This window comes from Saccoglossus kowalevskii, chromosome 5 (assembly GCF_978046115.1).
Source record: "Saccoglossus kowalevskii chromosome 5, keSacKowa6.1, whole genome shotgun sequence".
NCBI classification, from domain to species: Eukaryota; Metazoa; Hemichordata; class Enteropneusta; family Harrimaniidae; genus Saccoglossus; species Saccoglossus kowalevskii.
In genome coordinates this window covers 2,852,003-2,878,398 of record NC_140645.1, presented here as the reverse complement: position 1 = coordinate 2,878,398, position 26,396 = coordinate 2,852,003, and the positions used below count along the sequence as shown (strand labels likewise).

Sequence of the window (26,396 nt, the reverse complement as noted above, 5' to 3'; positions counted from 1 at the left end):
ATGCAACAATTAAAAATGGGAAATTGTGGTTCAGCAAAAAATATTTCTGATGGAATTTATTTAGAGACTGATCTTTTCTGGCAGGGCAGGTAGAATTTTGAAGTTGGTATGTGATAAATAATTTTGGGAAATTTCAAACATGTTTTGACCGACATGTTTTCTAGAAGTTGGGACATACTGTGAAAAACATTTGAATTTTGCAAGTAATCGTTAAATTTTGTAACAAAAATTGAGAGGTTTGAAGAATATCATGGATAAATAGTGATATTTCCAGCATTATCACTGATGTGATGTATGTTTACAGGTTCAAACTCAGCCACAACAACAACAACAGCAGCAACAACAGCAGCAAGTACAGCAAGTGGCAACGGCGGGATCTTTACAAGCGGGGGCAACTGGGACAGTAATATTGCAGCCATCACCACACCAGACGCAAACCATTCATCAAGTACAGCAAGCACCAAACCAACCTACTGTTACCATGGCAACTGTTGTGAACGCTGCTGGTCAGCTTGTGTATCAGCCAGTTACCATGATAACTCCACAAGGACTACAAGGATTAGTCACGCCGGGTGCTATCCCAGGAACGGTACAAATACAGACAACTTCACCACAAGCAATGTCGCAACAATTGTTACAAACAGCACCCTCAATAATCCATGGCTCAACACCGATATCACAAATTGGAATTCCACCGGTATCTTCACAGATTGGAACGGCCACACCTACTACTGTTACATTATCTACTTCTACTCCCTCCAGTATTGATACAAGTTTGTTGGATGGTGACTTGTTAAACAAGAGAAAAAATAAGCGTGGCGTTCTTCCAAAACAAGCGACTAATGTCATGAGGTCGTGGCTCTTCCAACATATAGTGGTAAGTCAGTGTCAAAATTATTAGCTTAGTTGTCTCATTTACCTCATGTCCTGTGATGATTACTCAGAAATGTGCAAACAGATTTGAATTAAATTTGGTATGAACACAGAACATTAGCATTTAACATTAAAGACATAATATCTGTGTTGTGGACAACAATTGTTTAGCATTGTTGTTGTAGGAATGACTTTTTAAGCCTCAAAATCAACAAAAAATCTATCATTGTAGGGATTATAAACAATGAAAACTACTAAGGAAAACAAGAATTTGAATAATCCAATGTGACCTTCAGTGGAAGTGTTACCGTACTCGACCGCGTTAGCGCCCAGGGGCCTCAACTCAGAAAATCACGATTTTTTAGGGGTGGGCGCTTACCCGAGCACCCCCCTCGAAAAAGAGTGCAAATGAAAAATTTGATTCATCAAGTGACAGATTACGTCTTTGGGGGAAAATCGAATTACGAAATTAGTTAAATCGTCATTGATTTTCACAATGAAATGAACAAAAATGATCAAAAAAAATATGCACATTTACAATATTAATTACGCACCACCAGAATTTACGAAATTAAAAACATTTGAGTCTGTTGGAAGACAGTCGAAGTAAAAATTGTATATTATCTCCACTGACGAAGGTGTTGGATCGTACACAAACTATCGATGAAAATCACTTTCTGCCATGATGCATTTGCAGATTTCACCTGCAGCGGCGTCCTTTGACCTAATGGGTCAAGTTGGTTATTAACCAATCACAATGCTGTGTTGTACTGACGCAATTCTTCGGAAATTCCCGAAGACTTTCCAGTAACGCAATGCGGAAGTGAATTATCGATGTCGAAGTACGATCTGTTGGAATTGATTTCAGCGAATAAACGACATGGTTTTTCCAAAAAACTAATAACTAGCCATTTTTGAGAGGTAAACTGAATATGGCATGAAATATTTACCACATTTTATTTGTATTAACAGGTCATTGTCGTAGTTTACGCACGGTTACTGTGTTCTACGCATTCACAACATGTTCACAGCGGTCGATATTCACGCTGTATCATATAAAAACGATTACTAAGATTCGTTACGCAAGACCAAGTTTTAAATTACCGGTAGTTGCATTTTGAAGGGGTGGGCGCTCTGCCGAATGTAACCCCAAATATAAAAATTGTGCAAAAGTGGGGGGTGGGCGCTTGCCCGGGCATGGGCGCTAACGCGGTCGAGTACGGTAATTACTAGTATTTGCTACTTAAGATTTCCCTAGTGATTCCACATTTTCCATTCAATACAACAGTATAGTTATCAATGCTACAGCCCCCGGAATTGACCAGAGTTAGGCAAATCATTGAAGAAACTATGCAGTCCTCTACAAGTATCAGAGGGTATTTCCTAAAATGATCATTGTCTTGGCGCTCCATGATTGGATGTTTAAAATTTAATTGTCATCTAACTATGTTTCTGTATTTCAGCATCCGTATCCCACTGAAGATGAAAAAAGACAAATTGCATCACAAACGAATTTATCATTATTACAAGTCAACAATTGGTGAGTCTCGTATTTATAACAAACATGACCTAGTATTTGAACACCTATCAAGACACAAAACATTCTTTATTTTTCTACAGGTCCTTTGAGTTGTTAGCTTCAAATATTTTCTAGTTTTTTATGCCAATCAACAATAATTCAGTAATAGACAAGTTGTTAGTTTTATTACTACTTTTACATGCATGCTCTGTTGTAAACCATCCCGATTTCATCTGCATAGGAGGGTTGATTTCGCTGTGTAAACAGCCAATGGTACATCAGAGTGCTTGTAACCATGGAAACCAGCGAAAAATTGCCAAAGCTTAGAAATCAATCAGCTCATTCTAAGACAGAAACTGACTAATGGTGCTATAACTCAAAACTTGTCTATTCAATGCCCAAATATGGGAACATGGAAATTTGTGATATTGATCATGTTATCATTCATTTTCAATCACAGGTTTATAAATGCAAGGCGGAGAATTCTTCAACCAATGTTGGACGCTAGTAACCCTGAACCAGCTCCTAAAGCTAAGAAGAATAAAAACCAATCACGGCCAACTCAAAGGTTTTGGCCTGAATCATTGGCTAATGTGGGAGTTTCACAATCAACTACAACGACGCAGACAACGCAACAGTTGGTGACAACAGCCACTGTTTCAGGTGAGGTGAGATCATAGCACATTTTATTTTTGGTTTAAGGTGCGTTTTTGTTTTTGTTTTAAGGTGAATATAGAAAATTAATTAAAAAAAAAAATTTAAACCAAACCAACATTTGAACAGAAGAAAAATTATGCCATTCACAACAGGCATAGATTTGTTTTGTTTAAGAAATACAGTCAATTCTTTACATGTGTAGATTCTGTACTCTATTTAAATTGTTCGCTGTGTTTTGTGGTGTTATTTTCTTGGATTTCATAATTATACCATTATAGGCTTCTATCAAGTCTCCAATATGGCTGTCTGGTGGCCATTAATTCACAATTCAATTGTACTGTATACTGTAGTATTATAATTCAAATGCAGTTACTATGGCAACATTCAAACTAAAATATCCAAAATAAACATTAAAATCTATTTTCCCAATATTGTTGTGGACTGCTTCTACTGCCTCTCATGGCTACAGACTGCTTCTACTGCCTCTCATGGCTACAGACTGCTTCTACTGCCTCTCATGGCTACAGACTGCTTCTACTGCCTCTCATGGCTACAGACTGCTTCTACTGCCTCTCATGGCTACAGACTGCTTCTACTGCCTCTCATGGCTACAGACTGCTTCTACTGCCTCTCATGGCTACAGACTGCTTCTACTGCCTCTCATGGCTACAGACTGCTTCTACTGCCTCTCATGGCTACAGACTGCTTCTACTGCCTCTCATGGCTACAGACTGCTTCTACTGCCTCTCATGGCTACAGACTGCTTCTACTGCCTCTCATGGCTACAGACTGCTTCTACTGCCTCTCATGGCTACAGACTGCTTCTACTGCCTCTCATGGCTACAGACTGCTTCTACTGCCTCTCATGGCTACAGACTGCTTCTACTGCCTCTCATGGCTACAGACTGCTTCTACTGCCTCTCATGGCTATTCTAGATTTGACATATTGTTGCGGACTGCTTCTACTGCCTCTCATGGCTATTCTAGATTTGACATATTGTTGCGGACTGCTTCTACTGCCTCTCATGGCTATTCTAGATTTGACATATTGTTGCGGACTGCTTCTACTGCCTCTCATGGCTATTCTAGATTTGACATATTGTTGCGGACTGCTTCTACTGCCTCTCATGGCTATTCTAGATTTGACATATTGTTGCGAACTGCTTCTACTGCCTCTCATGGCTATTCTAGATTTGACATATTGTTGCGGACTGCTTCTACTGCCTCTCATGGCTATTCTAGATTTGACATATTGCTGCGGACTGCTTCTACTGCCTCTCATGGCTATTCTAGATTTGACATATTGCTGCGGACTGCTTCTACTGCCTCTCATGGCTATTCTAGATTTGACATATTGCTGCGGACTGCTTCTACTGCCTCTCATGGCTATTCTAGATCTGACATATTGCTGCGGACTGCTTCTACTGCCTCTCATGGCTATTCTAGATCTGACATATTGTTGCGGACTGCTTCTACTGCCTCTCATGGCTATTCTAGATTTGACATATTGCTGCGGACTGCTTCTACTGCCTCTCATGGCTATTCTAGATTTGACATATTGTTGCGGACTGCTTCTACTGCCTCTCATGGCTATTCTAGATTTGACATATTGCTGCGGACTGCTTCTACTGCCTCTCATGGCTATTCTAGATCTGACATATTGTTGCGGACTGCTTCTACTGCCTCTCATGGCTATTCTAGATTTGACATATTGCTGCGGACTGCTTCTACTGCCTCTCATGGCTATTCTAGATTTGACATATTGTTGCGGACTGCTTCTACTGCCTCTCATGGCTATTCTAGATTTGACATATTGCTGCGGACTGCTTCTACTGCCTCTCATGGCTATTCTAGATTTGACATATTGCTGCGGACTGCTTCTACTGCCTCTCATGGCTATTCTAGATTTGACATATTGCTGCGGACTGCTTCTACTGCCTCTCATGGCTATTCTAGATTTGACATATTGCTGCGGACTGCTTCTACTGCCTCTCATGGCTATTCTAGATTTGACATATTGCTGCGGACTGCTTCTACTGCCTCTCATGGCTATTCTAGATTTGACATATTGCTGGGTGTTCAGTTGACTTTTGACACTAGTTTCATTGGTCAAAGAAAATTAATTTAACATTTCTGCATTAACTGATTCAAACTTATTTTGTTTCTATGGTAACAGGAACAGATGCTATTACCTCAGTAGCGCTAAATAATACGACTGCGGCTGAGACATTAGATTCGTTACAGGGTAGCACACTATCACCAATGTTGGGTGTGCAGCAAGGCCATGCTTCTCCAGCACTAGGTGGTATCGTTCACAACGGGGAGGAAAATCCGCTACAAACGAGTGAAAATGACGATTTGGAAAGTGAAGACTCGTCGTCTATGTAAAATGTGTTGTACTGCCAAAGTAATTTCAGTGCCAAAATTTGTTTTTCCCATCGTTTTTGTTATGCTCAATCAGTTGCTATAGCAACAATACACTAATTTATACACTATACTGTACCAAGATGAGAGACAATATTTTGTGATGTATAGAACTGTAATCAAAATTATCTATTCAACTAAGTTGACATGTTTGTTTGTATTCTTGTGTAACTGCGTCCCAAGTGCTACGTCTGTTTCTGTTTGACCCCAAGGTGTGTGGTTGCTAAGCAATGTTATTTGACTGTTACATGCAAAGCATGTTGCAAATCTCACTTTTTCTATTTTTTTTAAAAAAGCATATCTACTTATTTGGACCAATATTGCACTGTACCCCCCCCCCCCCCTTTTGAGTCAGTTGTTGATGATGTTTTGAAATCCAAGCTACATGGCTGAATATTTTTGTACATCATTGGAATTCTGAATGTTTTGTTTTAAAACTAGCAATAATGCCACGAATGCCTTGAATGTGAGTCTGCTCCTTGTTGCTTTTGTACACACAACACTAAAATTAAGTACTGTATTGAGTCCATAGAGGTGCCAAACGTTGATTGAACATTGGTAGTAACCTTTGACCTTGAGCAGAAATTTGCATAAATATTGATAATATAAAACCGATCATCACTAGATATAAAAAATGATAACATTAAAATGTGTTGGAAATTAATATATTTGTATATTTTAAGTCATTCACTGTATCATGTTGCATGGTTGCCATAGCGACACTGATGGTAGTTGCTATAGTAACAGAGTACATCACTTCTTCCAAAAGTATGCTTTTTAAAGTATTGTAAATATGTTGCTTTTTAGTGTTTTCTAGATTTGAATTTTAATAGAAAATTTTCAAATAAAAGATATTGTAGCTGCAGATATTTTAGAATCACATGTACACATTGAAAGCCTTTTTTTTGATAATCATGAAAACAGTGTTGTCCTTCAGTGTTGCATTATGGGAAGTCAAACTTCCAAAAAGAACTTGTGGATATGTAGAATATTTTTATAAAATACATAGACCTTATCCACCTTTTGAGAGCGTTATACTTTACCCGAAATGAGACTGAAAGTACACAAAATATAATGAGATTTTCACCTCAAGAGGCTGCAAATTATTTAAATGATTTTTTTAATCTTCCAAACCTCATTTTGGTGTTGGAAAAGTAGAGCGCCCTCAATCATCGACAATCTGTTAACTTTAGTCTTTATATTTTGCCACTGGTATTAGAATTACCAGTTGTTTGTGATTAATAAAAAATCTGTCGTGAACAGATATCATTATGACCCCAACCACTACAGGGTTTTTCAATCTCTGATGAGTGAGTGTTTGTACATTAGTTTACAGCATGGCAGGTACTCTGTCAGTACCTTCTATGGTTTACAGCATGGCAGGTACTCTGTCAGTACCTTCTATGGTTTACAGCATGGCAGGTACTCTGTCAGTACCTTCTATGGTTTACAGCATGGCAGGTACTCTGTCAGTACCTTCTATGGTTTACAGCATGAATGGTACTCTGTCAGTACCTTCTATGGTTTACAGCATGGCAGGTACTCTGTTAGTACCTTCTATGGTTTACAGCATGAATGGTACTCTGTCAGTACCTTCTATGGTTTACAGCATGGCAGGTACTCTGTCAGTACCTTCTATGGTTTACAGCATGGCAGGTACTCTGTCAGTACCTTCTATGGTTTACAGCATGAATGGTACTCTGTCAGTACCTTCTATGGTTTACAGCATGAATGGTACTCAGTCAGTACCTTCTATGGTTTACAGCATGGCAGGTACTCTGTCAGTACCTTCTATGGTTTACAGCATGAATGGTACTCTGTCAGTACCTTCTATGGTTTACAGCATGGCAGGTACTCAGTACCTTCTATGGTTTACAGCATGGCAGGTACTCTGTCAGTACCTTCTATGGTTTACAGCATGAATGGTACTCTGTCAGTACCTTCTATGGTTTACAGCATGGCAGGTACTCTGTTAGTACCTTCTATGGTTTACAGCATGGCAGGTACTCTGTCAGTACCTTCTATGGTTTACAGCATGAATGGTACTCTGTCAGTACCTTCTATGGTTTACAGCATGAATGGTACTCTGTCAGTACCTTCTATGGTTTACAGCATGGCAGGTACTCAGTACCTTCTATGGTTTACAGCATGGCAGGTACTCTGTCAGTACCTTCTATGGTTTACAGCATGGCAGGTACTCTGTCAGTACCTTCTATGGTTTACAGCATGAATGGTACTCTGTCAGTACCTTCTATGGTTTACAGCATGGCAGGTACTCTGTCAGTACCTTCTATGGTTTACAGCATGAATGGTACTCTGTCAGTACCTTCTATGGTTTACAGCATGGCAGGTACTCTGTTAGTACCTTCTATGGTTTACAGCATGGCAGGTACTCTGTTAGTACCTTCTATGGTTTACAGCATGGCAGGTACTCTGTCAGTACCTTCTATGGTTTACAGCATGAATGGTACTCTGTCAGTACCTTCTATGGTTTACAGCATGGCAGGTACTCAGTACCTTCTATGGTTTACAGCATGGCAGGTACTCTGTCAGTACCTTCTATGGTTTACAGCATGAATGGTACTCTGTCAGTACCTTCTATGGTTTACAGCATGGCAGGTACTCTGTTAGTACCTTCTATGGTTTACAGCATGGCAGGTACTCTGTTAGTACCTTCTATGGTTTACAGCATGGCAGGTACTCTGTCAGTACCTTCTATGGTTTACAGCATGGCAGGTACTCTGTCAGTACCTTCTATGGTTTACAGCATGGCAGGTACTCTGTCAGTACCTTCTATGGTTTACAGCATGGCAGGTACTCTGTCAGTACCTTCTATGGTTTACAGCATGGCAGGTACTCTGTTAGTACCTTCTATGGTTTACAGCATGGCAGGTACTCTGTTAGTACCTTCTATGGTTTACAGCATGGCAGGTACTCTGTCAGTACCTTCTATGGTTTACAGCATGAATGGTACTCTGTCAGTACCTTCTATGGTTTACAGCATGGCAGGTACTCAGTACCTTCTATGGTTTACAGCATGGCAGGTACTCTGTCAGTACCTTCTATGGTTTACAGCATGAATGGTACTCTGTCAGTACCTTCTATGGTTTACAGCATGGCAGGTACTCTGTTAGTACCTTCTATGGTTTACAGCATGGCAGGTACTCTGTCAGTACCTTCTATGGTTTACAGCATGAATGGTACTCTGTCAGTACCTTCTATGGTTTACAGCATGGCAGGTACTCAGTACCTTCTATGGTTTACAGACTGATCTTGTGAACTAAAGAGTTGGAAGTGTAGGGATAAGTCTACAAACAAATGGTTTTTATTCTTGTATATAGAAAATTTAAATTTTTTGTTTCCTATTAAGATTATTTAATTCTACTACAAATTGTAAGTTTAACGTTTATAAATATTACTTTTGAATACACGCATTTAAGGTTGATTTGGATTATCAAAACATCCTCTGAATCGAAAAAACTTTCCATTTTCTAGCATACCTTGTCACTGCACAAAAAAAATCGGATGCATGGTTCAAACTGCTCAAAGCATGTGTGGCTGCAGAATGGTTCCCCACCAGAACACTGTCATCATTGGTAACATCTTATCTTGCTCCCCCCTCCCCAATTCATATTTTCTTGGTTGGTTAGAATCATGGAACTACAAACCATGTAGTTCCATGTTAGAACATGGTTGACAGGTTACAGGAAAGACTTGATTTACTGTTCCTGCAAGATCTTGTGTAATGTGTGAATGGTGTAATTCCTGCAGAAAGCGGATGCCCCTTTGTACTTGTTTCGTACCTCCTACTTAACCTGTATTGTGATTCTATGATGCCTTGTAATTACAATATAACTCATTCTAATTATATCTACATGCTTATAATGTCTCTAATCAGAGTACATCCAACAACTTCATGCAGTTAAATATGCATTTTTTACTGCTAATGGATCAAAAACTCATCCATTTTTTTGACAACTTACAACTATGAATATCATAGCACTGATTGTATGATTGATAATGATTACTTAAACACTGGTCAAGATTTCTGTGAAACTCCAGACAACTTTAGTTAGATTTGAGGGCAGAGAAAAAAAAAGTAAAAGTCCCCTGGGAATTAACTCTTGTTAATCCCCGTTATGTAAACAGTGATGGTAAATGAACTATCTTTTGTCATCTGTTTATAAGCAGGTTTTCTGTATATACTTGTACATTTTAGCGTATAACCAGTTCGCCACACCTCCATGCATGTTTTTCTCCTTTCAAAACAAGTGCACAAGTCAGAGAATTCGACCTTGGAAGGTAATAGGACGAATAACTAAAGGAAATGGCTTTGAAAGAGTCCTCATGAAATTCTCTGTGTACAGAAATGTATTCAATACGAAACAATTTCAAAATTACATAAAATTGAATTGTTCTTGTTTCATTGAAATGGTTTTGTTGCCATGGAAACACTATTGTGGTTAGTATTCACAAACTGTTTCTGACGCAAACGTTTTAGTTCATCAACATTGACCTAAACTAATAAACTGCTGTTGATAGACTTGCAAATCTTGCACCATTGAGGGCGTCCTTTACGTGAGATTACTAGTATTCGGAAGTTGATCGGCGGGTTGTTTACATGTCGAGCCAGGAAACTGTTACGATCCGTTGCGCGTTGTAAACCATCAGCAAAGTTGCCCGATGCCCCTACAATGTTCCTATACAGCTAGATTATTAATGTAACGACACGTGTTCATTGGATCGAACTTTCTTGTACAATCTTCGCATTATGGGTGTGATGAAAACAGCCACACTGTACCAGCACGTTCATGGTCTGCATTTGTTTCATTGCAATGGCTCAAATTGTTCACAGAAGGTAAAGTATAGTATCTTGATTCGAGTTAAAATTCTCTCACAATTCACACGGCAGTGGACAGCCTGAATACTAGTACACGAGAATCGACACAGGACAAGTTAAGGTGAATTGTGAGGGCAGTAGACACATGGAGTGCTTGGATACATTAATTTATTTATATTTTCACAAACATTAGGGTGGTTGAACATTAGAAATTCAATATCAGAATAGTAAAAAAATTGTGGGAAAAAATCCTGCAGGAATGTACTAGTACATGCCTTAGTCTTTGAGAACAAATGTTGTAAATAAATTACAGCAAATTCACCATGGAAACACCAAAAAATAGCACAAAACTAAGATGAGGAAAACAAAAATTACTCAGTTTTTCTGACAACGCCTCTCCCAGAGTTACTAATGGTCCACCTCTATCAGTGTAAAACGTAAACATGCAAATATATAATATATATATATATGTATTAAGTTAATTTTTATATTACACATTTCCTGATAACTTAAGGGATAACTTTATTGCAGTACACAATCCCAGATATGGACACCTTAAAGATTACCTCATATTGCAGTACACAATCCCAGACATGGACACCTTAAAGATTACCTCATATTGCAGTATACAATTCCAGACATGGACACCTTTAAGATTACCTCATATTGCAGTACACAATCCCAGACATGGACACCTTAAAGATTACCTCATATTGCAGTATACAATCCCAGACATGGACACCTTAAAGATTACCTCATATTGCAGTACACAATCCCAGACATGGACACCTTAAAGATTACCTCATATTGCAGTACACAATCCCAGATATGGACACCTTTAAGATTACCTCATATTGCAGTATACAATCCCAGATATGGACACCTTAAAGATTACCTCATATTGCAGTATACAATCCCAGATATGGACACCTTAAAGATTACCTCATATTGCAGTACACAATCCCAGATATGGACACCTTAAAGATTACCTCATATTGCAGTATACAATCCCAGACATGGACACCTTAAAGATTACCTCATATTGCAGTATACAATCCCAGATATGGACACCTTAAAGATTACCTCATATTGCAGTACACAATCCCAGATATGGACACCTTAAAGATTACCTCATATTGCAGTATACAATCCCAGACATGGACACCTTAAAGATTACCTCATATTGCAGTACACAATCCCAGACATGGACACCTTAAAGATTACCTCATATTGCAGTACACAATCCCAGACATGGACACCTTAAAGATTACCTCATATTGCAGTACACAATCCCAGACATGGACACCTTAAAGATTACCTCATATTGCAGTATACAATCCCAGATATGGACACCTTAAAGATTACCTCATATTGCAGTACACAATCCCAGACATGGACACCTTTAAGATTACCTCATATTGCAGTACACAATCCCAGACATGGACACCTTAAAGATTACCTCATATTGCAGTACACAATCCCAGACATGGACACCTTTAAGATTACCTCATATTGCAGTACACAATTCCAGACATGGACACCTTAAAGATTACCTCATATTGCAGTATACAATCCCAGACATGGACACCTTAAAGATTACCTCATATTGCAGTACACAATCCCAGACATGAACACCTTAAAGATTACCTCATATTGCAGTACACAATCCCAGACATGGACACCTTTAAGATTACCTCATATTGCAGTACACAATCCCAGACATGGACACCTTAAAGATTACCTCATATTGCAGTATACAATCCCAGACATGGACACCTTAAAGATTACCTCATATTGCAGTACACAATCCCAGACATGGACACCTTAAAGATTACCTCATATTGCAGTACACAATCCCAGACATGGACACCTTTAAGATTACCTCATATTGCAGTACACAATCCCAGATATGGACACCTTAAAGATTACCTCATATTGCAGTACACAATCCCAGATATGGACACCTTTAAGATTACCTCATATTGCAGTACACAATTCCAGACATGGACACCTTTAAGATTACCTCATATTAAAGCATACAATCCCAGACATGAACACCTTAAAGATTACCTCATATTGCAGTACACAATCCCAGACATGGACACCTTAAAGATTACCTCATATTGCAGTACACAATCCCAGACATGGACACCTTTAAGATTACCTCATATTGCAGTACACAATTCCAGACATGGACACCTTTAAGATTACCTCATATTGCAGTACACAATCCCAGACATGGACACCTTAAAGATTACCTCATATTGCAGTATACAATTCCAGACATGGACACCTTTAAGATTACCTCATATTGCAGTACACAATCCCAGACATGGACACCTTTAAGATTACATGTACCTCATATTGCAGTACACAATTCCAGACATGGACACCTTTAAGATTACCTCATATTGCAGTACACAATTCCAGACATGGACACCTTTAAGATTACCTCATATTGCAGTACACAATCCCAGACATGGACACCTTTAAGATTACCTCATATTGCAGTACACAATCCCAGACATGGACACCTTAAAGATTACCTCATATTGCAGTACACAATCCCAGACATGGACACCTTAAAGATTACCTCATATTGCAGTACACAATCCCAGACATGGACACCTTAAAGATTACCTCATATTGCAGTATACAATCCCAGATATGGACACCTTAAAGATTACCTCATATTGCAGTATACAATCCCAGATATGGACACCTTTAAGATTACCTCATATTGCAGTATACAATCCCAGATATGGACACCTTAAAGATTACCTCATATTGCAGTACACAATTCCAGATATGGACACCTTAAAGATTACCTCATATTGCAGTACACAATCCCAGACATGGACACCTTAAAGATTACCTCATATTGCAGTATACAATCCCAGATATGGACACCTTTAAGATTACCTCATATTGCAGTATACAATCCCAGATATGGACACCTTAAAGATTACCTCATATTGCAGTACACAATTCCAGATATGGACACCTTAAAGATTACCTCATATTGCAGTATACAATTCCAGATATGGACACCTTTAAGATTACCTCATATTGCAGTACACAATCCCAGACATGGACACCTTTAAGATTACCTCATATTGCAGTACACAATCCCAGACATGGACACCTTAAAGATTACCTCATATTGCAGTATACAATCCCAGACATGGACACCTTAAAGATTACCTCATATTGCAGTACACAATCCCAGACATGGACACCTTAAAGATTACCTCATATTGCAGTACACAATCCCAGACATGGACACCTTAAAGATTACCTCATATTGCAGTATACAATCCCAGACATGGACACCTTAAAGATTACCTCATATTGCAGTACACAATCCCAGACATGGACACCTTAAAGATTACCTCATATTGCAGTACACAATCCCAGATATGGACACCTTAAAGATTACCTCATATTGCAGTACACAATCCCAGATATGGACACCTTTAAGATTACCTCATATTGCAGTACACAATTCCAGACATGGACACCTTTAAGATTACCTCATATTACAGCATACAATCCCAGACATGGACACCTTAAAGATTACCTCATATTGCAGTACACAATCCCAGACATGGACACCTTAAAGATTACCTCATATTGCAGTACACAATCCCAGACATGGACACCTTTAAGATTACCTCATATTGCAGTACACAATTCCAGACATGGACACCTTTAAGATTACCTCATATTGCAGTACACAATCCCAGACATGGACACCTTAAAGATTACCTCATATTGCAGTATACAATTCCAGACATGGACACCTTTAAGATTACCTCATATTGCAGTACACAATCCCAGACATGGACACCTTTAAGATTACATGTACCTCATATTGCAGTACACAATTCCAGACATGGACACCTTTAAGATTACCTCATATTGCAGTACACAATTCCAGACATGGACACCTTTAAGATTACCTCATATTGCAGTACACAATCCCAGACATGGACACCTTTAAGATTACCTCATATTGCAGTACACAATCCCAGACATGGACACCTTTAAGATTACCTCATATTGCAGTACACAATCCCAGACATGGACACCTTAAAGATTACCTCATATTGCAGTACACAATCCCAGACATGGACACCTTAAAGATTACCTCATATTGCAGTACACAATCCCAGACATGGACACCTTAAAGATTACCTCATATTGCAGTATACAATCCCAGATATGGACACCTTAAAGATTACCTCATATTGCAGTATACAATCCCAGATATGGACACCTTTAAGATTACCTCATATTGCAGTATACAATCCCAGATATGGACACCTTAAAGATTACCTCATATTGCAGTACACAATTCCAGATATGGACACCTTAAAGATTACCTCATATTGCAGTACACAATCCCAGACATGGACACCTTAAAGATTACCTCATATTGCAGTATACAATCCCAGATATGGACACCTTTAAGATTACCTCATATTGCAGTATACAATCCCAGATATGGACACCTTAAAGATTACCTCATATTGCAGTACACAATTCCAGATATGGACACCTTAAAGATTACCTCATATTGCAGTATACAATCCCAGATATGGACACCTTTAAGATTACCTCATATTGCAGTATACAATCCCAGACATGGACACCTTTAAGATTACCTCATATTGCAGTACACAATCCCAGATATGGACACCTTTAAGATTACCTCATATTGCAGTACACAATCCCAGATATGGACACCTTTAAGATTACCTCATATTGCAGTATACAATCCCAGATATGGACACCTTAAAGATTACCTCATATTGCAGTACACAATTCCAGATATGGACACCTTTAAGATTACCTCATATTGCAGTACACAATCCCAGACATGGACACCTTTAAGATTACCTCATATTGCAGTACACAATCCCAGACATGGACACCTTAAAGATTACCTCATATTGCAGTATACAATCCCAGACATGGACACCTTAAAGATTACCTCATATTGCAGTACACAATCCCAGACATGGACACCTTAAAGATTACCTCATATTGCAGTACACAATCCCAGACATGGACACCTTTAAGATTACCTCATATTGCAGTACACAATCCCAGATATGGACACCTTAAAGATTACCTCATATTGCAGTACACAATCCCAGACATGGACACCTTAAAGATTACCTCATATTGCAGTATACAATCCCAGATATGGACACCTTAAAGATTACCTCATATTGCAGTATACAATCCCAGATATGGACACCTTTAAGATTACCTCATATTGCAGTACACAATCCCAGACATGGACACCTTAAAGATTACCTCATATTGCAGTATACAATCCCAGACATGGACACCTTAAAGATTACCTCATATTGCAGTATACAATCCCAGACATGGACACCTTAAAGATTACCTCATATTGCAGTACACAATCCCAGACATGGACACCTTAAAGATTACCTCATATTGCAGTACACAATCCCAGACATGGACACCTTAAATATTACCTCATATTGCAGTACACAATCCCAGACATGGACACCTTTAAGATTACCTCATATTGCAGTACACAATCCCAGACATGGACACCTTAAAGATTACCTCATATTGCAGTACACAATCCCAGATATGGACACCTTAAATATTACCTCATATTGCAGTACACAATCCCAGACATGGACACCTTTAAGATTACCTCATATTGCAGTACACAATTCCAGACATCAACACCTTTAAGATTACCTCATATTGCAGTACACAATCCCAGACATGGACACCTTTAAGATTACCTCATATTGCAGTATACAATTCCAGACATGGACACCTTTAAGATTACCTCATATTGCAGTACACAATCCCAGACATGGACACCTTTAAGATTACCTCATATTGCAGTACACAATTCCAGACATCAACACCTTTAAGATTACCTCATATTGCAGTACACAATTCCAGACATCAACACCTTTAAGATTACCTCATATTGCAGTATACAATTCCAGACATGGACACCTTTAAGATTACCTCATATTGCAGTACACAATTCCAGACATGGACACCTTTAAGATTACCTCATATTGCAGTACACAATCCCAGACATGGACACCTTTAAGATTACCTCATATTGCAGTACACAATTCCAGACATGGACACCTTAAAGATTACCTCATATTGCAGTATACAATCCCAGACATGGACACCTTAAAGATTACCTCATATTGCAGTACACAATCCCAGACATGAACACCTTAAAGATTACCTCATATTGCAGTACACAATCCCAGACATGGACACCTTTAAGATTACCTCATATTGCAGTACACAATCCCAGACATGGACACCTTAAAGATTACCTCATATTGCAGTATACAATCCCAGACATGGACACCTTAAAGATTACCTCATATTGCAGTACACAATCCCAGACATGGACACCTTAAAGATTACCTCATATTGCAGTACACAATCCCAGACATGGACACCTTTAAGATTACCTCATATTGCAGTACACAATCCCAGATATGGACACCTTAAAGATTACCTCATATTGCAGTACACAATCCCAGATATGGACACCTTTAAGATTACCTCATATTGCAGTACACAATTCCAGACATGGACACCTTTAAGATTACCTCATATTAAAGCATACAATCCCAGACATGAACACCTTAAAGATTACCTCATATTGCAGTACACAATCCCAGACATGGACACCTTAAAGATTACCTCATATTGCAGTACACAATCCCAGACATGGACACCTTTAAGATTACCTCATATTGCAGTACACAATTCCAGACATGGACACCTTTAAGATTACCTCATATTGCAGTACACAATCCCAGACATGGACACCTTAAAGATTACCTCATATTGCAGTATACAATTCCAGACATGGACACCTTTAAGATTACCTCATATTGCAGTACACAATCCCAGACATGGACACCTTTAAGATTACATGTACCTCATATTGCAGTACACAATTCCAGACATGGACACCTTTAAGATTACCTCATATTGCAGTACACAATTCCAGACATGGACACCTTTAAGATTACCTCATATTGCAGTACACAATCCCAGACATGGACACCTTTAAGATTACATGTACCTCATATTGCAGTACACAATCCCAGACATGGACACCTTAAAGATTACCTCATATTGCAGTACACAATTCCAGACATAGACACCTTTAAGATTACCTCATATTGCAGTACACAATCCCAGACATGGACACCTTTAAGATTACCTCATATTGCAGTACACAATCCCAGACATGGACACCTTAAAGATTACCTCATATTGCAGTACACAATCCCAGACATGGACACCTTAAAGATTACCTCATATTGCAGTACACAATCCCAGACATGGACACCTTAAAGATTACCTCATATTGCAGTATACAATCCCAGATATGGACACCTTAAAGATTACCTCATATTGCAGTATACAATCCCAGATATGAACACCTTTAAGATTACCTCATATTGCAGTATACAATCCCAGATATGGACACCTTAAAGATTACCTCATATTGCAGTACACAATTCCAGATATGGACACCTTAAAGATTACCTCATATTGCAGTACACAATCCCAGACATGGACACCTTAAAGATTACCTCATATTGCAGTATACAATCCCAGATATGGACACCTTTAAGATTACCTCATATTGCAGTATACAATCCCAGATATGGACACCTTAAAGATTACCTCATATTGCAGTACACAATTCCAGATATGGACACCTTAAAGATTACCTCATATTGCAGTATACAATTCCAGATATGGACACCTTTAAGATTACCTCATATTGCAGTACACAATCCCAGACATGGACACCTTTAAGATTACCTCATATTGCAGTACACAATCCCAGACATGGACACCTTAAAGATTACCTCATATTGCAGTATACAATCCCAGACATGGACACCTTAAAGATTACCTCATATTGCAGTACACAATCCCAGACATGGACACCTTAAAGATTACCTCATATTGCAGTACACAATCCCAGACATGGACACCTTAAAGATTACCTCATATTGCAGTATACAATCCCAGACATGGACACCTTAAAGATTACCTCATATTGCAGTACACAATCCCAGACATGGACACCTTAAAGATTACCTCATATTGCAGTACACAATCCCAGACATGGACACCTTTAAGATTACCTCATATTGCAGTACACAATCCCAGATATGGACACCTTAAAGATTACCTCATATTGCAGTACACAATCCCAGATATGGACACCTTTAAGATTACCTCATATTGCAGTACACAATTCCAGACATGGACACCTTTAAGATTACCTCATATTACAGCATACAATCCCAGACATGGACACCTTAAAGATTACCTCATATTGCAGTACACAATCCCAGACATGGACACCTTAAAGATTACCTCATATTGCAGTACACAATCCCAGACATGGACACCTTTAAGATTACCTCATATTGCAGTACACAATTCCAGACATGGACACCTTTAAGATTACCTCATATTGCAGTACACAATCCCAGACATGGACACCTTAAAGATTACCTCATATTGCAGTATACAATTCCAGACATGGACACCTTTAAGATTACCTCATATTGCAGTACACAATCCCAGACATGGACACCTTTAAGATTACATGTACCTCATATTGCAGTACACAATTCCAGACATGGACACCTTTAAGATTACCTCATATTGCAGTACACAATTCCAGACATGGACACCTTTAAGATTACCTCATATTGCAGTACACAATCCCAGACATGGACACCTTTAAGATTACCTCATATTGCAGTACACAATCCCAGACATGGACACCTTTAAGATTACCTCATATTGCAGTACACAATCCCAGACATGGACACCTTAAAGATTACCTCATATTGCAGTACACAATCCCAGACATGGACACCTTAAAGATTACCTCATATTGCAGTACACAATCCCAGACATGGACACCTTAAAGATTACCTCATATTGCAGTATACAATCCCAGATATGGACACCTTAAAGATTACCTCATATTGCAGTATACAATCCCAGATATGGACACCTTTAAGATTACCTCATATTGCAGTATACAATCCCAGATATGGACACCTTAAAGATTACCTCATATTGCAGTACACAATTCCAGATATGGACACCTTAAAGATTACCTCATATTGCAGTACACAATCCCAGACATGGACACCTTAAAGATTACCTCATATTGCAGTATACAATCCCAGATATGGACACCTTTAAGATTACCTCATATTGCAGTATACAATCCCAGATATGGACACCTTAAAGATTACCTCATATTGCAGTACACAATTCCAGATATGGACACCTTAAAGATTACCTCATATTGCAGTATACAATCCCAGATATGGACACCTTTAAGATTACCTCATATTGCAGTATACAATCCCAGACATGGACACCTTTAAGATTACCTCATATTGCAGTACACAATCCCAGATATGGACACCTTTAAGATTACCTCATATTGCAGTACACAATCCCAGATATGGACACCTTTAAGATTACCTCATATTGCAGTATACAATCCCAGATATGGACACCTTAAAGATTACCTCATATTGCAGTACACAATTCCAGATATGGACACCTTTAAGATTACCTCATATTGCAGTACACAATCCCAGACATGGACACCTTTAAGATTACCTCATATTGCAGTACACAATCCCAGACATGGACACCTTAAAGATTACCTCATATTGCAGTATACAATCCCAGACATGGACACCTTAAAGATTACCTCATATTGCAGTACACAATCCCAGACATGGACACCTTAAAGATTACCTCATATTGCAGTACACAATCCCAGACATGGACACCTTTAAGATTACCTCATATTGCAGTACACAATCCCAGATATGGACACCTTAAAGATTACCTCATATTGCAGTACACAATCCCAGACATGGACACCTTAAAGATTACCTCATATTGCAGTATACAATCCCAGATATGGACACCTTAAAGATTACCTCATATTGCAGTATACAATCCCAGATATGGACACCTTTAAGATTACCTCATATTGCAGTACACAATCCCAGACATGGACACCTTAAAGATTACCTCATATTGCAGTATACAATCCCAGACATGGACACCTTAAAGATTACCTCATATTGCAGTATACAATCCCAGACATGGACACCTTAAAGATTACCTCATATTGCAGTACACAATCCCAGACATGGACACCTTAAAGATTACCTCATATTGCAGTACACAATCCCAGACATGGACACCTTAAATATTACCTCATATTGCAGTACACAATCCCAGACATGGACACCTTTAAGATTACCTCATATTGCAGTACACAATCCCAGACATGGACACCTTAAAGATTACCTCATATTGCAGTACACAATCCCAGATATGGACACCTTAAATATTACCTCATATTGCAGTACACAATCCCAGACATGGACACCTTTAAGATTACCTCATATTGCAGTACACAATTCCAGACATCAACACCTTTAAGATTACCTCATATTGCAGTACACAATCCCAGACATGGACACCTTTAAGATTACCTCATATTGCAGTATACAATTCCAGACATGGACACCTTTAAGATTACCTCATATTGCAGTACACAATCCCAGACATGGACACCTTTAAGATTACCTCATATTGCAGTACACAATTCCAGACATCAACACCTTTAAGATTACCTCATATTGCAGTACACAATTCCAGACATCAACACCTTTAAGATTACCTCATATTGCAGTATACAATTCCAGACATGGACACCTTTAAGATTACCTCATATTGCAGTACACAATTCCAGACATGGACACCTTTAAGATTACCTCATATTGCAGTACACAATCCCAGACATGGACACCTTTAAGATTACCTCATATTGCAGTACACAATCCCAGACATGGACACCTTAAAGATTACCTCATATTGCAGTACACAATTCCAGATATGGACACCTTAAAGATTACCTCATATTGCAGTATACAATCCCAGATATGGACACCTTAAAGATTACCTCATATTGCAGTATACAATCCCAGATATGGACACCTTAAAGATTACCTCATATTGCAGTATACAATCCCAGATATGGACACCTTAAAGATTACCTCATATTGCAGTACACAATCCCAGACATGGACACCTTAAAGATTACCTCATATTGCAGTATACAATCCCAGATATGGACACCTTAAAGATTACCTCATATTGCAGTATACAATCCCAGATATGGACACCTTAAAGATTACCTCATATTGCAGTACACAATCCCAGACATGGACACCTTAAAGATTACCTCATATTGCAGTACACAATCCCAGACATGGACACCTTAAAGATTACCTCATATTGCAGTACACAATTCCAGACATGGACACCTTTAAGATTACCTCATATTGCAGTATACAATCACAGACATGGACACCTTAAAGATTACCTCATATTGCAGTACACAATCCCAGACATGGACACCTTTAAGATTACCTCATATTGCAGTATACAATTCCAGACATGGACACCTTTAAGATTACCTCATATTGCAGTACACAATCCCAGACATGGACACCTTAAAGATTACCTCATATTGCAGTATACAATTCCAGACATGGACACCTTTAAGATTACCTCATATTGCAGTATACAATTCCAGACATGGACACCTTTAAGATTACCTCATATTGCAGTACACAATCCCAGACATGGACACCTTAAAGATTACCTCATATTGCAGTACACAATCCCAGACATGGACACCTTAAAGATTACCTCATATTGCAGTACGCAATACCTCATAGACTATATACAGAATTAATCATAAGATCATTTTGCATGATTTCAAATGTGATGTTCATTTCATATCAAACCATTTGAAATCATGCAAAATGTGGTCATATTTCCATCCAGGTGGTTGAATTATTGTTGTATTAAAAATTAGACAATCCAATTACTAGTATATAGAGCACAGTTACTTGGGGGCTGAAAATCAATAAATACTAATTTAAAAAAAAAAATCATCCGCTCTATGTATATAGCGGATGATTTTTTTAAAAATTAGTATTTATTGATTTTCAGCCCCCAAGTGACTGTGATATAGAGAGATATAGCTGTAGTAGGATTTTTTTATTTCTTTAATAGTGTGAAAGAATTCGCTAGCTGTGATTATTTACACATAGATAATATCTCTAAGGTAAAGGAGGGAGTTATTTCAGCGGATAATGATGCTCATTGCTTTAAGTGCATTGTCTGATTTGCATGGATACAAAGTGAATGATAGTGTTAGGAAAAGCTGTATTTGGACCAGAATGCATCAGAAATTCACCAGATTATGTGCTGCTGTGTTTGATATTATTGATAGTAGAAATTCAGCTAAGATATAGTGGTGAAGCGATTGTCGAATATATTAACCTTGACTGGTGAAGATGATTGGTTTGAGATGGAAGCAATACTGTAGAATACTTTATTTCCGTTTGGAATTTATTTTTTGCTATTTTCACTGAAGGGATGCTTCAGTGAAAATATAATCCAGCGAATATTTTTTTTTTCCTATGTCTCACATTCAACTCATCAAAAATCAGTGAAAATACATTCCATACAAAACACCCAAAAAGCTTTTCCAGCAAAAATTTATTCCAGCTAAAATAAATTATTTGACAGTACATTGCATTGTTAACATACATATTATTTGACAGTACATTGCATTGTTAACATACATATTATTTGACAGTACATTGCATTGTTAACATACATATTATTTGACAGTACATTGCATTGTTAACATACATATTATTTGACAGTACATTGCATTGTTAACATACATATTATTTCATAGTACATTGCATTGTTAACATACATATTATTTCACAGTACATTGCATTGTTAACATACATATTATTTCACAGTACATTGCATTGTTAACATACATATTATTTCACAGTACATTGCATTAACATACATATTATTTCACAGTACATTGCATTGTTAACATACATATTATTTCACAGTACATTGCATTGTTAACATACATATTATTTCACAGTACATTGCATTGTTAACATACATATTATTTCACAGTACATTGCATTGTTAACATACATATTATTTCACAGTACATTGCATTGTTAACATACATATTATTTCACAGTACATTGCATTGTTAACATACATATTATTTCACAGTACATTGCATTGTTAACATACATATTATTTCACAGTACATTGCATTGTTAACATACATATTATTTCACAGTACATTGCATTGTTAACATACATATTATTTCACAGTACATTGCATTGTTAACATACATATTATTTCACAGTACATTGCATTAACATACATATTATTTCACAGTACATTGCATTAACATACATATTATTTCACAGTACATTGCATTGTTAACATACATATTATTTCACAGTACATTGCATTTGTTAACATACATATTATTTCACAGTACATTGCATTGTTAACATACATATTATTTCACAGTACATTGCATTGTTAACATACATATTATTTCACAGTACATTGCATTGTTAACATACATATTATTTCACAGTACATTGCATTGTTAACATACATATTATTTCACAGTACATTGCATTGTTAACATACATATTATTTCACAGTACATTGCATTGTTAACATACATATTATTTCACAGTACATTGCATTGTTAACATACATATTATTTCACAGTACATTGCATTGTTAACATACATATTATTTCACAGTACATTGCATTGTTAACATACATATTATTTCACAGTACATTGCATTGTTAACATACATATTATTTCACAGTACATTGCATTGTTAACATACATATTATTTCACAGTACACTGCATTGTTAACATACATATTATTTCACAGTACATTGCATTGTTAACATACATATTATTTCACAGTACATTGCATTGTTAACATACATATTATTTCACAGTACATTGCATTGTTAACATACATATTATTTCACAGTACATTGCATTGTTAACATACATATTATTTCACAGTACATTGCATTGTTAACATACATATTATTTCACAGTACATTGCATTGTTAACATACATATTATTTCACAGTACATTGCATTGTTAACATACATATTATTTCACAGTACATTGCATTGTTAACATACATATTATTTCACAGTACATTGCATTGTTAACATACATATTATTTCACAGTACATTGCATTGTTAACATACATATTATTTCACAGTACATTGCATTGTTAACATACATATTATTTCACAGTACATTGCATTGTTAACATACAAATTATTTGACAGTACATTGCATTGTTAACATATTAAGTTGGTTTTTAATTTAACACATATAGCTATCACAGAAAGAAGTGGAAATAAAACCCAGTTATTATTTAAACCATACAGACTACAGAAATTACATTTTCTGTAACATTGTTTTCTAGTTATGAAATGGATAGAGATGCAATAGCCAAGATTGATTTTTTATTGTTTCTTTTTTCTCTAAAATTAGGCAGTATAAATCCTGATGTAATACGCTACCTCAGAGGATGTTATACATGTCTTGTGGTATTCAAAAATATGAAAAACATTAAAACAGTCTCACAACATCATTTTTCAATTTTCTCTACAAGAAGAAGCAAACCATTGTTTTTATCATTATCCATTTCTCGATCGGAATGTTTGGAATGGTACATGCGTTGCCTTACTTATGTAGAAATGATTCAATTCTTTCATCAAATGTTTTATATCTTAATTTTAACAGGTTAGGTTTTATTTAGCAGAGAAGCATTTACACTGGTTCGACCACCACATTAATCTGGCTAAGGAGGAAAACCTGACTGAAGAATTCCTGGAAATCAATCCCAATGGTTTAGTTCCGGTGCTAATCCATGATGGTGTCACAATCACAGAGACTAATGATATCGTGAAATACTTAGAAAAACATTTCCCAGAACCACGACTGAAACCTAGAAGCAGGTAATCCTGTTACCAACTATGCCAGTTTTTAATTCCATGAAACACTATTCACAAAAGTAATTTTAAACATGGAGGATTTAGTAAAGCTTGCTTTTTTCCTTTTCATCACCGGACTTTCTCGCCTAAAGTTTTCTAATTTTTTTTTATAATCTTCAATATTTCTTAGAATGAGCCCTAATTTTGGAGTCAACAGACAAAATTTTAGTCAATTTTCAGATTTGATTCAATAAAAGTTTGCTATTTTTGTCCCAATCTTCTGAAGTAAAGATGATTGTCAAAATAACCACAATGGCTGACAACCGACTTACATTGATAAAATGAAAGAACCTCATACTTTACTTATCCTTTCGAATGCAAAATTTTTTTTGCTTGAATTTGAGTAAATTTGATCACATTTTTTGTAATTTTCACTAAATTCAATCTTAATTTTGCGTTGATTTCATTTCACTTTTCAGTTTATTATTAATTATTTGATAAAATTGATTTTATGTCAATAAAACCTTTACACATTATTATAAAACTGTTGATGATGGATGCATGCTTTATTTCATTTCATTTCCATTTATTTCTCTAGAATTGGACAGGAGGCTATGCATAAGTGGCTGTTGCTAAGCGACAGCATCCAGAGACCTCTAAAGTACATGTCATTTTATTTTCTCTTTGGAAGACTCGCACAGAAAAGTGATCAGAGTCTGCATAAATTATCCCAGAGTTTTGTTGACAGAGATCTCTATAATTTTCATCTGTCTTTCCGTGAGGGATTTTCCATGGAATTATTGCAGGAAAAAATTGAAATTATTCACAGGTAATAATCATTTTAAAAAAATGACACAGTGAAAGTCACAAAGCTGGGGCTTATAAACATAATTAAAGACAAATTTCAAATACCAATCATCAGCTTTCATTCCAATTCAAATATATAATAGTATTTGTCTGAAGTGTGTATACACTTGCCTTCACATTACATAGAAACTATGGCAACTCACTTGATTAAAATAAAGCAGAATGGATAATGTTGAACTATCTCATTAACTATAACTAATATTGATGTCAC

The 26,396-nt window shown here is 37.1% G+C and overlaps 2 protein-coding genes across 3 annotated transcripts in view; both read left to right on the top strand.

Moving 5' to 3' along the window:
• LOC100329047 (PKnox transcription factor) overlaps positions 1-6,754 on the top strand; it is an 18,738-nt gene extending 11,984 nt beyond the window's left edge. Inside the window, exons 5-8 of one of the 2 annotated variants that reach the window (XM_085499052.1) lie at positions 305-877; positions 2,337-2,413; positions 2,853-3,055; positions 5,226-6,754. In XM_085499052.1, the coding sequence (XP_085355178.1) occupies positions 305-877; positions 2,337-2,413; positions 2,853-3,055; positions 5,226-5,437 (1,065 nt within the window). In that variant the 3' untranslated portion in view covers positions 5,438-6,754. Of the gene's footprint in view, positions 1-304; positions 878-2,336; positions 2,414-2,852; positions 3,061-5,225 lie in introns of both variants that reach the window. The other variant, XM_085499053.1, reaches the window with a different exon arrangement.
• Positions 6,755-10,065: 3,311 nt separating this feature from the next.
• Positions 10,066-26,396, top strand: part of LOC102806043 (NAD(P)H oxidoreductase RTN4IP1, mitochondrial-like) — a 41,322-nt gene continuing 24,991 nt past the window's right edge. The window contains exons 1-3 of the mRNA XM_085499051.1: positions 10,066-10,331; positions 25,128-25,342; positions 25,917-26,147. Of these exons, the coding sequence (XP_085355177.1) occupies positions 10,245-10,331; positions 25,128-25,342; positions 25,917-26,147 (533 nt within the window). The 5' untranslated portion in view covers positions 10,066-10,244. The remainder of the gene's footprint in view (positions 10,332-25,127; positions 25,343-25,916; positions 26,148-26,396) is intronic.